At 32.8% G+C, this 13,820-nt stretch overlaps 1 protein-coding gene across 2 annotated transcripts; it reads left to right on the top strand.

The window, feature by feature from the left end:
* Positions 1 to 1,953: 1,953 nt before the first annotated feature.
* On the top strand, positions 1,954 to 7,233 carry LOC143895520 (acyl-CoA-binding protein homolog). Of its 2 annotated transcripts, none has more exons than XM_077402712.1 (3): positions 1,954 to 2,107; positions 5,869 to 5,983; positions 6,977 to 7,233. In XM_077402712.1, the coding sequence occupies exons 1-3, from the start codon at positions 2,093 to 2,095 to the stop codon at positions 7,108 to 7,110; spliced, it is 264 nt and encodes an 87-aa protein (XP_077258838.1). In that variant the 5' UTR covers positions 1,954 to 2,092; the 3' UTR covers positions 7,111 to 7,233. The 2 variants fall into 2 exon arrangements, with proteins under 2 accessions (XP_077258838.1, XP_077258837.1); XM_077402711.1 differs by lacking the exon at positions 1,954 to 2,107 and adding an exon at positions 4,548 to 4,667.
* Positions 7,234 to 13,820: the final 6,587 nt, after the last annotated feature.

Here is a 13,820-nt window from a genome sequence, read left to right as displayed (position 1 = left end):
TTATTGTACAAAAGCGCAAAATATTTGTCAAGATTTCTCTCTCAGATATATTCTCATTAATAAAACTTGACTTTCTATTAAACATTTGCAGTATGTCGGCTTTACAGCTCAATGCATCACGCCGTGGTGAAGGATGCGCGACTGATGAGAGCAAGAAAATTGCATACAGGTATAGCGTGTCCAATATTGTTCGGCAGTGATTCCGCATTCTTTCTCCGGGAATTTCTCCGTTTCGTTCTCGTGCCCGCGCACGTTTTCGTAATCAAACTTTCTGCTGACTCTTATATAAGTACGTAACGCGATAATTCTTTTGTGCATGGCATTACACACCCGTTGCATTTCCGCAACATCTTGCAGTAAACAAATAATAGTTGATTAAATAGATGTTGTGATGTGAGTTGCATTAAAAGACAACTTTAGACACACACATAGCGTTTAATTATTGGTATCATTCCGACAGCGATGAAAAATATTGTAACCGCTATATCGTCTTGAAAAATTATTTGTATAGCGATAGTGTTAATTCCATTTTATATTAAAATTACGATAAATCATACTACCCTGGAAGATTCTGCTGATCACTGAAATGAATAATTATATTATACAAGTGAAAATGTTTCAGTTACGATACTTTTCATTGGTGTCGCTTGTTTGTGAAATTGTAAATCGCGCAACGTTTTTGCGCTTGCTTTGAACAAGCGCGATATATTAAGAAATTATTTAATGCATTTGTTTCATATGCGTCGGATAAAACAATATTGCAATAGAGTTGATTTCTTAACGAAAGGTCATAAACACATGTACAGGCGTTTAGATGTGCGCGCGCGTGTGTATATAAGAACGGGATACACCGTGCGTCAGAGGTAGTCAGGAATTCCGACATTCTTGTGCAGGTGAGTCTGCAGGGATGCTGATGTAGCACATTGGCCCCGTTCGCTCTTCCCCGAACGCCGCGCCGCGTCGCGCCGCGCGCGAGAACCAGCGAAAATTGTGATTTCGGAGAAGGCTCCTCTTGCAAAGTGGAGCGTGATAAAATATGATACGTTCAATCGATTCATCTGTTACCGAGAGGAAACAAGAACAAAACGGACAGTGAATAACATTGCGTGCCACTTTTACGCAGCTCATCAGCATTATGTTACGCGAATACCTTTCGCGCGAGTTTACTTTTCAAATAAATCTTGAAATTAAATGTAATTCGCACGTAATGGTGTTCGCGTATGGTGTATTATTTACACAAAACACTACATGAGACACGTGTTTGCTGTTCTTTTCTTTTTGCATTATTCTAATATTGTTATTTAATGTTAAACGTATATCTTTGGCCTCGAGCTTATGTTATACGCAATCAATGGGTCTGTTTTTTGTTACTGAACTGGCTGCACTAGTTCAGAGTTTATCTTTTTTACTCCACGCATTGGAAGGAAAAAGATAAAAACTCTGAACTAGTGCAGCTAGTTCGGTAACAGAAAACAGACCCATTATCTGGCTCGTATAGATTCTTAGATTATCTCCAGTTAATTTACTCGCCTCGTTATCACGCTATGGAGAACGAATTAATTGCAGTTGCGAGTATGTTCCTACTTCAATTAGACACTGAAATCGCGGTGTGACAAACAAGAATTTAATGTTTCGAGAGGCAATGAAATATGTGCAATTATTTGTTCAACTGCGATTTTTGTTCTCGATATAAATGTATCTTCAGTTTCTTAGCAATTACAAATATAATGTTTGCGTGTTATATACGTTTAATTACTTTTCCAAATAAAATCTTTTACAATGTTTATTTATATATTGCACATTACTCTTTTTATCCCAAAATTATTCACATTGTCAGATTATTTTTTTAGTAGACTTATCGATTGATTGTAATCTACTTATAAACTTTGAGCCGCGATTAAATGTACTTGCACGTATGCAATCAGCGTAATAACCATGGCACTATATAATCAGTTCAAGATCGAGATCCGTGTGCTCCCCCACCTCTGATGCTAGAGTAATAAACTCTGCGGCGATCGGGAAGCGTAGAATCGTGATTACTAGCTACAGTCAGTAGACAGTTAACTTGCACACGAAGCGGATTCGCATCCCGATGCCGGTTGATCAGGTATTGCTTTATATTTTCGCGCAAGAAATATAAATTAAATTAATTAAAAGGAATTAATCAACGGGCATTCAATCTGCAAAATAAAATTCCACGAAATTGATTAATCTACGAAATCAGAAATTACTCGAGAAATGTTCGATGATTAAGTCGATAAGAGATTATTAAAATCTTTATCAAATTGTTAAATTTTGTCAGAACAAACAGAAAAAGAAATAGAATAAAGTACAGAAAGAGTCAGAAATTATCACGTCAACTCTTGACTTCCAAAGATTAAAGAATTCATAAATTCGCAAAATAAAAATGTTCAATAATTCCTTTTAATTTTTACATTTCTTACAGAGTTTTTCAATTGATATATCGAATGTCTGTGTTTAATATTATTGTGTTGTTTTCAAAATTGTGTATTTGCATTCTCCATATACACAATTCACGAGGTCGCGAAAAGCTTCATAGATGAATGTCGTCTAGGACGATTGCCTATAACGGGGTTTTCTGCGGTCGATCTTAAAACCAGTACACCGCTTTACACACAGAGTAAATACAAAGTTCTTCAGACTTATGAAATTATATCTCTTTACTTATATATCCTCTGTTAGAAGCGATTATTTCTGGGTTAAAGTACCGAAAAATCTGATTTAAGTCATAAATGCGATTGATAATAAGTATTTCTTGGAAAACTGGATCCTGGAAGTGTAAACCTTACTCTTTATTTAATCGAGTTATAATATAATTTGTGAATTAGTTGGTTTAGTTATATTTAATATAATATCTGAATTTTTTTGATAATTTGCATCAAATAATCCTTCCTTTAAAGGAAATAGAGATTTATAATTAGCCATAAATGTACATATAGATAAAAGTCTGGGATACAGATACACAAATGTAGGTACATTCTTGCTGCAAAATATATTTCTATTTTATTTTTTATAAGAGTTTATGAATAAAATGGATATCGATATATTTAGTTAATTAAGTATGTCATTTTATTAGAACTTCGAGCATGCTGTTGTTAAAGATTTGCTTTCTTATTTTTGATAAATAAATTTATTTAGCTATTTATTTAGCTATTTATTGTACTGTGTTAAAACTGTTGAAAAAATTATCAAAACTTTTACGCTCTATTTTTCTCAAACTTTTTTAAACGAATTTAAAATAATATTACAACATTAAATAAAATATATTATAATATATATAATATATTATATTTAATAATGCAATTGCTTATAACTAATTTAGATATAGAATTGTTGAGAAATGTACAAAATATATTTATTGAAAGCATGATTCCGATAACTCTGGCGCCTTAATTTGACGATGATTTCTGGTAATACTTTTAATGCTGAACAAAAATATATATACATCTTATAGGGCTAACTGCTCTGGTTTTCGAGATATACAGTGTTAAACTGTATATTACGGGTAAATAATGTATACAAGAACACGCATACCTTTTCCATTCGAGACAAAACGTAAACAACGTAAGATATTTCGAGGTCTACCGTCTCTCCTCTGACTTGAATATAGGGCGAAACAAGCTTTATCATTGTCACGTTTCGTGTTTTCAACTTTTCACGCGAACCGAGGTTCACTCCCACCTCCCCTATGCTTTCGGAAGTGCGGTAACCCCCCCCTCGCTTACGTGTGTACTGTTTATACACATACAATTGAAGTATTATTTAAAAATTCATATTATTTATTTTTAACTTTAACACTGTATATCTCGAAAACCAGAGCAGTTAGCCCTATAAGATGTGTATAATTTTTTGTTCAGCATTAAAAGTACTGCCAGACACCATCGTCAAATTAATGCGCCAGAGTTATCGGAATCTTGCCGAAAGCATAATCTCTTCCACGTTATCTTTACATTAACGCAATTTTCCTGTCTCAGAAAAAAAATTCAGTTCATACAGAATTCAACTATTAATACATATATACATGAAATCTTTTTTCAAGATTCGACTATTGAAACGTGAAAAAGATGATTCAGGCAAGTGTTTCAAGACAAATTTTATTTGGGTTCCTCGCTTCAATCGCGGTTAAAAATGTAATGCTACAAATATCATATTGACTCTTAAGATTTATTTATTTTGACCTGTTTCATATCTCACAAGATTAATTTCTCAATTGAATTTCTCTTTAGCTGAGCATATTAAGGCCTGTTATGATAATACAGACCTTGACATTTTCTGTATTTATTCTGTATAATATCTCTATTTTTTATTTTTTATGATTCGCAAGTAAATGTACACAATGTTGTATCGATCAGTTTTAGTCACATGACTTTTAATTTACCGCATTGTCTCCTTTATTATGAAAGTATTGCAAAAATGGAATACATGTTCACGAACCGATTGCAGTAATCTGCTATAACAAGCTATCAATACCCCGAAAAAGAGAAACAAATTTGTATTGTCCGACCCTGGCTCGCGCATCGTGATAAGTTTCGCGAGGTGGGGATTAACGTTTTTAACTTGTGCAAGCATTCGATCGACGGTCACAAAGTACTTATAATATCAACGGTGTAGTCGTGCGACTAGCTATAAGGATGTCTCTCGACCAGGTATCATATATATTCTCTTTCATTTCGGATCGCGATGCTTTAAGAACTACATTGTTACAGTTATGCGCAAGCACTGCAAATTCAAGTGTATTATTTTAACTAAAGCTCTTCTTATACATTTCTTGCCGTTTTAAGTCGCGTTTAATACAGTTAAACGTATTAACTTTTAATTTGATACGATTAAACGTATTAATTTAACAGGCAACGAAACATGTAAAACGAGCTTCAGTCAAAGGTGAGATTTTTAGACGTTTATGCGTGTAGAAATAACACACTTGGATTTACAGTGCGAAGAGTACATTCATCGTGCATAAATATACGTTTTCCACGTTTGCACCTATTTTTTTTCGGAGTTCGGAGTTATAGGCTGCATCAGAAAGACGTCGACAGATTAATCGAAGCGGAAATGAGCCGCGAAAATTGACCGGCGACACAGCATACTAATTTCATTGATCCCCAAGTTACATTATATCGTGCGTGATATTATCGTGTGCATTTCTCCGAGGAGAAATTCGGGACAGAGACAGTAGATTATCATTTAATCTGAATGCACCCGGTTGAGGAAAGTTCGGAAGTTTTGGCGAGAAATTTTGAAATCGTTCATTATCGTGATCGTGACCTTAAAAATTATATGACTAAGAAGTTGCAAACTGTTGTTGTATAATTATTGACGTTGGCAATTTTAAGTACACGATTCTGGCTTGTGATTTTGGTTTGATTTTGATATTAGTTAGTACTCAGGTAGCAAGCTGACGTTCTTTGTCATTATTTTAACGTTAAAATGACGACAAATAACGTCAGCTTACTACCTGAGTAACGCGGGCCATCTTTTTTAAGAAATTTAATGCAGAGTCATCCACGACACAAAGGTCACTTTCGTGGCCTTTTCTGAGCATAATCCATATTTATAAGCTGATATCAAGAGACACGGCAGTGTCTCGCGCCAAGTACACGCGAAGCGAGACCGCACCGTGACTCTTTTACGCGAACGCACGAGTTGCGAGTACCCGAGATGTTGAGATCTCATATAACGAGTGAACGGATACATAATACGCTGCTGAATATGTACCGACTAACAACAGTGTTTCTGACGAAAACTTCTCTATAATGTTAATTTTTTAACGTAATATTAGTTATATGTGAATAACTAATGTAATATATTGTTTTGAAATATATTAATAAAATTATATTTTCTTTATAGCAATTTGAGGCGGCTGCCGAAGCCGTAAAGGCGCTCACGAAGCGTCCTACTGACGAGGAGCTTTTGGAGCTTTACGCCTTGTTCAAACAAGGTACAGTTGGCGACAATAACACATGTAAGTTTTTACTGATATCATGAAAATTAGATATATAATGATAAAATATTTAATTTTTCGTGTCCATGTATATCGTTATGTATATATATCAGAATAAAATTACCTTTTTAAAAAAGGTAATTTTACGTGCCCATGTGTATGTATACATGGTAATAGGCCAAAAGTATGGGTACAGTCGAATATCTCGAAAACAATTGATTTTAGAAAATAATGTTTCAAACAAAAGTTGTAGGGTTTAAAAAGATCTATTTACTAACCTTATTAGTTTGATCTTAGGTGGCGTCCTTAAGGTCAAGTTAGGGTCACTGTGAATTTTTTAAGTTGGACCCCTATTTTTTATTGCATATTCTTATAGTCATTGTCAAGACATTTTTAAAACACTATAATAAGGCTTACTTTTATCAAAAATTTCTTCAGATATTTTAAATTTTGTCATGATATTTTTCATATAAAATATAAAATATCTCGTAAACTTTCACTTTTCGATGACTTTACCTTCATACTTTTATACGTAGAATAATGAAAGGAATCAATTGTTGTAAAAAAAAGAGATATTTTAATCAATTCTATTGCGTTTGTTATAGATGCATTAAATTTTGCAAAATTACAAATGTAAAAATTAATATCATTAATCGCTTCCTTTTATTATTCTACGTATAAAAGTATTAAGGTAAAAACTTGATCTTAAGAACGCCACCTAAATGTAAGATCAAACTAATAAGGTCAGTAATTAGATCTTTTTAATCCCTACAACTTTTGTCTAAAACATTTTTTTCTAAAATGCATTATTTACGAGATATTCGATTATAACCATACTTTTGGCCTACCTTGTATATTAATATAATGTTATAATACATACTTGCTAAATTATATTTATTTTAGTGGTAAATTAGGGAAAACTAATTATTCATTTAATCGGTTGCTTTATTCTAAATTGTATGAAAAATAAATTATATCATATCACTAATATATGTATATCGTGTAATGTTTCAGCTAAACCCGGCATGCTGGATTTGAAAGGGAAAGCCAAGTGGGAAGCCTGGAACAAGAAGAAGGGCATCTCGCAAGAAGTGGCGAAGCAATCCTACATTGATTATGCCAATCAACTGATCGCAAAATATAAATAGTTTTATCTACCATCACCGGTAGTTGCGTTCCTGCTGTAGTTATGAATCTAAAATAACGTACTTTCATGTTTTCTTAGGTAGCACCTGGTTACTTTTTGATAAATTAAACGTTTTGCGATTTCATTACGATTGCGATTTTGTTGCGTTTAAACTTGTCCTGATATACTACGATACGATCGTTGATGATCAAACAGAGAAGCAGATAAAATACACTGTGTCGCATATGACACGCAATCCTTATCAAAATAAGTCACCGAGCGATATAATATTAGCCAATCGCGCTTCAGACATCCAATCTATGTGTAATCTTGCAATATGTAATTTACATAAAACTTTATTAGAGTAGCTTCTGACCCCTCCTTTCAGGAAGTATAAAAATCTATTCTGAGAATTGTGATGTATTTTATAACAGTCTTATAAAATGTGTCGTAACATTTTTCAATTTCTTTAATTTAAATTGTCAAAATTCTATCAGATTTTGTGAGATTATATCAGATTATTTATATATTAAATATACAACACATATGTGTCAAAAAATATACATAAAATTATTATTATCGACACGAACACTCTTTTACTAATTATAAGCCCTTTCTTTATTAGGTGATTTATTAAATATATGAGCTTCTTTGTATTTATTTATTGTCATTGTACTTTCTCCGCGATGCTTTCTTGGGAATATTTGCAAGTAGAAAAAGTAAAATCGTAAATTTTTCATTGTTGCAACGATTATGGTAATTTTAATTTATAATAATGATTTACATTTCACTTAACATGTAACTGGCTGTCGGAAAAATGTTGTGGGCAAACGAAGCTATTGGCAATCGGTAATGTAGACAAACGGAGCCTTCCCCTTCTCATTAACAATAACATATAATATCTTAATTCTTTCTTACAATTTGTGTAATACCTGAAATGAACAAGTCCCAAATACTCCTGTGCAGTCGCGTGGAAAATCCGATATTGCAACGTATTTCACTTTGGAAGATTTCTCATATTTTCATTTAGAGCTACAGAATAGGCCCATTATTAGATTTTAAATGATGCATTAGCAACAATTCTCATTGGGAATCTTATGTAGTACGGCATCAATTTTGCCGCGAATAAAAGATAATAATTAAATAAATATAAAGTGGCTCAAAGATTTAAAAATCAACAATCAGAGGGCTCAAAGCCACAACGAGATGTTCGTGTCGATATTAATTTGTATTTAATAGAATTACAACGTTTCGCGTTCTATTTTTAGACCATCTTCAGCAGGTTTAACAACAAATAAAAATAAAAATAATTTGCTTAATTTTGCTGCAGAAAAAATACCTATGAATTGGATTTTTCAGTATAACAATGACCCGAAACATTGTTCCAGACTTGTAAAAGACTGGCTTCTCAGCAACAATGTTAAAGTTATGAAGTGATCTGCTCAACCGGATTTTAACTCCATTAAAAACTTTTATGTCAAAAACTAAAAAGTCGTGCTGGGCAACAAAAATATTCCAACAAAACTGATTTGTATAAGTCACCGAAAAGAGAATGAGACAGCATATATATCACCGGACTTGATAAAAGGTCCTATAGAGGAATCTTCTTTTCACGGCAGCAGTGGCAGAGCGGCTGAATAGTTGATGTGATTGTCAAGGCTCAATACGGATACATTTCTACAATTTCTAAATAATGATTTTTATAATTATTTTAAAGATGTTCCGTTAGACATGAGAAGAAACTTATGGCTCTTATAGTAGACTAAAAAAAATTATTTTGAATAAAAATTTATAAAATAGCGGCAGTTCAAAGAAAAAAATTAATTTTCACTATAAATTTTCTATACTTTTTTTGCTTATAAAAAATTAAATATTGCATATATCGATATGATTGTAGTCTACTCTATAGAGACACTTGTACTGAACAGGAAAATCGATTTATTCGATGTTTCAGACACATTTTACGACCTGGAGGACTTCCGCTATGGAGCAACCTATTCCGCGCGTTGCCCAGTATCCCGCTTCGCCAAATTATTTAAATGGGTTAAAAAAATTTGTATAACTACTTACTTAAAAATATCATAAATATAAACCAAAAAAATTTAATGATTTATTTTGTTTACTTTCTCCACAAAAAATTCACGAAAATCACCTATTTTTTGACCCAACTGAGCAAATGTCGCTGAAGCTAGCAGCGGGAGCTAGCAGCGGAACCACGGTCACGACCGTGAGCGGAACGTCCCGCGGACAGGGCCAAATATCATATGGGTTTCTCAGGGGGTCCGAACGTATCGTAGGTTAATTATTATTAGCCGCTGGGCTTTTCTTAGATATTATTAATTAATGAAGATTAAATTTATTTATATATAAATGTTTTTTACAATATTCAAACTGTTTTTTCATCGGTTTGATAAAAAAACATGTTTTAATTATTATAGATTATTCGATAAATATAATTGTAGAACATAGCAAAAAACGATTTTCTCCAAATTTTTAGGGAATCACGTCCTTGTGACAACAAAACGATTTAGAAGGTATTTGCAACAATCCGCGGTTCCCCTTAATTGTTATTAATTTTTAATTGATAAATTATTCAGCGGCGACCGATCGCAAAGAACAATTCTCTACAAATTTTTAGGGAATCACGTCCTTGTGACAACAAAACGATTTAGAAGATATTTGCAAAAATCCGCGGTTCCCCTTAATTGGTATTAATTTTTTATTCATAATTTATTCAGCGGCGACCGATCGCAAAGAACGATTCCCTCCAAATTTTTATGGGATCACGTCCTTGTGATAACAAAACGATTCAGCAAGTATTTGGGACAATCCGCGGTTTTCCTTAATTGTTATTAATTTTTTATTGATAAATTATTCAGCGGCGACCGGTCGCAAAGAATGATTCCCTCCAAATTTTTATGGGATCACATCCTTGTGATAACAAAACGATTCAGCAAGTATTTAAGACAATCCGCGGTTTCCCTTAATTGTTATTAATTTTTTATGCGTATGTATAATTTTACGGTTTCTTGTAGGTTTATCGCCGTACACGCTGTGAAATTAGCGCGAGAACAATAAAATTCATAATTCTCATATAATAGTGTTCGTATTTAATGAAATAAGAGAATGCAAAAGATTACTATGACAAATCATTATATAGTTTCCGGAATAGTGTTATTACCCCGAAAATATAATATGTTTAATAAATTAATAAAACGAAGTGCTTCTAAAGAAATTTTAAGAGCTAATCTTGCAATATATGTCGCTACATTTTGTGTTTCGCGAGGTAGAGGAGCGCCTCGCGAGGTTAGAGAAGCGCCTCGCGAGGTTAGAGAAGCGCCTCGCGAGGTTAGAGAAGCACCCTCGCCTTTGTCGGGACATCGGCGATTTCGTTGTAGGTTTATCGCCGTGCACGCTGTGAAATTAGCGCGAGAGCAATAAAATTCATAATTCTCATATAGTAGTGTTCGTATATAATGAAATAAGCGAATGCAAAAGATTACTTTGACAAATCATTATGATTACCGGAATAGTTATTTCCACAAAAATATAATATGTTTAATAAATTAATAAAACGAAGTGCTTCTAAAGAAATTTTAAGAGCTAATCTTGCAATATATGTCGCTACATTTTGTGTTTCGCGAGGTAGAGAAGCACCTTTAGTCCTTACCCACTTGCATTTCTAATTCGTATATTTTTCTGCTAATTCGTATTTTTATTTATTCGTGTGCCTACCAATTCGTGCAGGTATTCCTACCTACCCGTATTCTTACTACACAAATGCGAAGTAAAACTGCAGATACGACGGATACCTAATCGTGTCCCTAATTGTATATTGGTTAAATCCAGAATCCAGCGAAATTATTCGTAACTGCAATTTTGCAAAATATGGACAATAATTTTTGCGAGCAAGTTAATTAGCTTTCAATCGTATATCACATAATTGCATACTATTTCTCACAAGTATGCACCTATTTTACATACTTTACACTTTCATTTTGATCAATATAAACCTTACCTTATATATATATGAATCGTAATTAGCCAAATCTATTCGGGCTGTATATTAGCCAGAGAATGAGAAGAAGAACAAACTTCTTCGATACCGGCTGATTATCAGAGCCAGCAAATTATAAAATTATAGTCGATTACGAATCGTTACGATCGTTAACAAAAGCGTGTTATTAATTAATATCAAAAAAAGACAAATAATCACGTTGTTAATAAAATATTAATTACATTTAAATTTAATTTAATTTTGCATTTAATTTCTCAGCAATACGCGCAATTAACTTTTTCGACCAAAAAATATGTTGAAGCGAGAAAATATATAGAAAGCGAGAAAGTATCGTATCATCACACACAAAGAATGTAAAGAATTTTATGTTAACCGCGTTTTAATTAAAATCATCGCGATTATATGTATCTCAATCGCTAATATTTGAACAGCAATATAATATAATATAATATAATATAAAAACATGAACCAACCAAAATTTAAAAATCAGGTGATGAATTGATCAACAAATCAATGAATAGGCGATCCGCGTCGCGAACCGAACCGTGAATCATACCGTGAAATAAGGTATATCTCGTGCATCTCACCTCAAATATCAAGTGATATATACAGAATGAATGACGTGAGATCCAAAAGGGACGATAATTTCTTAAGTAATATATTTACAAATAAATATCGTAATCAATATAATAAATTTATCACGTTCTTATGTGACATTTGTCTTCATAAATTTTCACATATATTATATACATACATTTATATAAACATTGTATTATTTTATTGCAAAATGTTGTTAAAATTATGTTTAATGTGACATACGCAATATGTATCATCTCAAATTATATCGTGCGTTTTTATATAATTGATATAAAAACAATCAGTTTTGAGACATTTCCATATAAGAAAAATTATTCTGTCCCGTGACGAAATATTCACCGGATCTCACGTCATTTTATTTCATTTATTGATACAAAGTCAAGCTACTAGATGGATAGACTATAAAAGATTAGGCTAAAACTGGCGTGTTTTATATTTGTACATATAATAATAATAAATATGCAATTAGCAATCATCAATGTGATTTATATATAATAAGATTCACGAAGAATATGTGCAACGTGAACCAAAATATCTTTCGATCTTTTTCATTCATCGATATATTCATGTTAAATTTGTTTACATACATTTTGGTTTCTCGCATCAATTTATGTAATATTTAATTCTGGAGAAAAAAAATATATTTGTAAAAAAATACAACGCGTTATAACAAACTTCTTCTTACATATAATGGTGCGACCTATTTTATTTTATTGAACCTATCTCTTCCTCATTTACACAGATATTTCTCTTACTATTTTTTATTTCTTTAATTACGAACAAACTATCTCTATCTATTGCCTGTCTATAGAAAAATATTTTTACTTATTATTATTGATTATCTAAAAAAATATCTAAAAATTTTTAAAATTTTGTCTGAAAAATAAACGTCAAGAAAAAACTCAAGAGATGAGACAGCTTATAACGAAAAAATATCATTTCTTGTAAAATTTTATTTTAATTCTCTGCCTCTTTCTATTTCTATTTCTCAATAATTATTTTAAAAACAAATTGAAAAATGTAATTAACTTAATAAATTTAGTTAATTGGTACATTAATATTAAAAATGATTATAACTAATACAGATATCTACTTGATAATAAAATATATATTTAAAAAATTCCAATAAATCGCGCCTATAAAGGCAACGGGTAACCTTCACGGTTAGTGTCTATGCAATAAACATTAGATGCATGAAATAAATTATGCGTCGACATGACGAGTTCTGTAAACTCGATGCGTGCTAACGCGCGAGAGCATTCTCCCGTGTATATATAAGCACGGTAAATCGATAAATGATAGAGCTCCCGCAGGATTAATTATTTAGCCTGTGATCTGATTTAGTCTACTATCCATTTTAGGGAAACGAATCTGTGACAAGTCGCATTTATCTGCATTATTAGACGGGAATAATACATAAATATACAATCTGATATAATCACCGATTTGTTACCCCCCCATTATAAAAAATTCATCATTACTCACCGACCAGATGCGCAACGGGCGGAGTTATATTCAGCTACGTAGCCGCGATGATTCTGTAACGCAAAAACGAAAGATTCAAATTAAAGTGACGCTCAAAATGACCAACGTTTCAAAAAACAATTTTTACACGCGTCTACGTCGTTTTTCAATTAGCTTTACTAATATACGTATCTATTTTTCGGGAAAAAATCTTTACGAGAATAAATTTTTATAAAATTTGAAATGGTACTTGTTTCTCTAATTATTTCTAACTTATCTGAGACAAAACGACTCGAATAAATGGGAAAGAACACTATTAATTTTTAGATGAGAATAAATAATACTCACCCCAAGGTTGCTCCGCCGGGGCCCGATGCCTCTGCCAAGCCTGCTCCTTCTCTTCCTCCTCCTCCTCCTTCCGTTGCACAGGACACTCATGGAGCCGCTGTCCAATATTTCGCGATCGAGTACGAAAGTTAACTGTAATAATACGATCGCAAGACACTTTATTATAGACACACCGAGTTGACCCGAGCTGCGCTTTCCCCGTTGAACGCAACTTTACCGACGCGACGCGACGCGACGCGACGACGCCGACGCCGCGCTGCGTCGCGCGGATACAACGCAAGTCGAGTCAACAGCCAAAAGAGAGA

This window comes from Temnothorax americanus, unplaced genomic scaffold (genome assembly GCF_048541705.1).
Source record: "Temnothorax americanus isolate GAGA-0224 unplaced genomic scaffold, ASM4854170v1 Scaffold16, whole genome shotgun sequence".
Taxonomy (NCBI): Eukaryota; Metazoa; Arthropoda; class Insecta; order Hymenoptera; family Formicidae; genus Temnothorax; species Temnothorax americanus.
This window is presented reverse-complemented; position numbering and strand designations above follow the sequence as displayed.

Coding starts and splice junctions, on each gene's coding strand:
- LOC143895520 (XM_077402712.1), top strand. Junction 5,984..6,976: donor AGTTGGCGACAATAACACAT/GTAAGTTTTTAC, acceptor GTAATGTTTCAG/CTAAACCCGGCATGCTGGAT.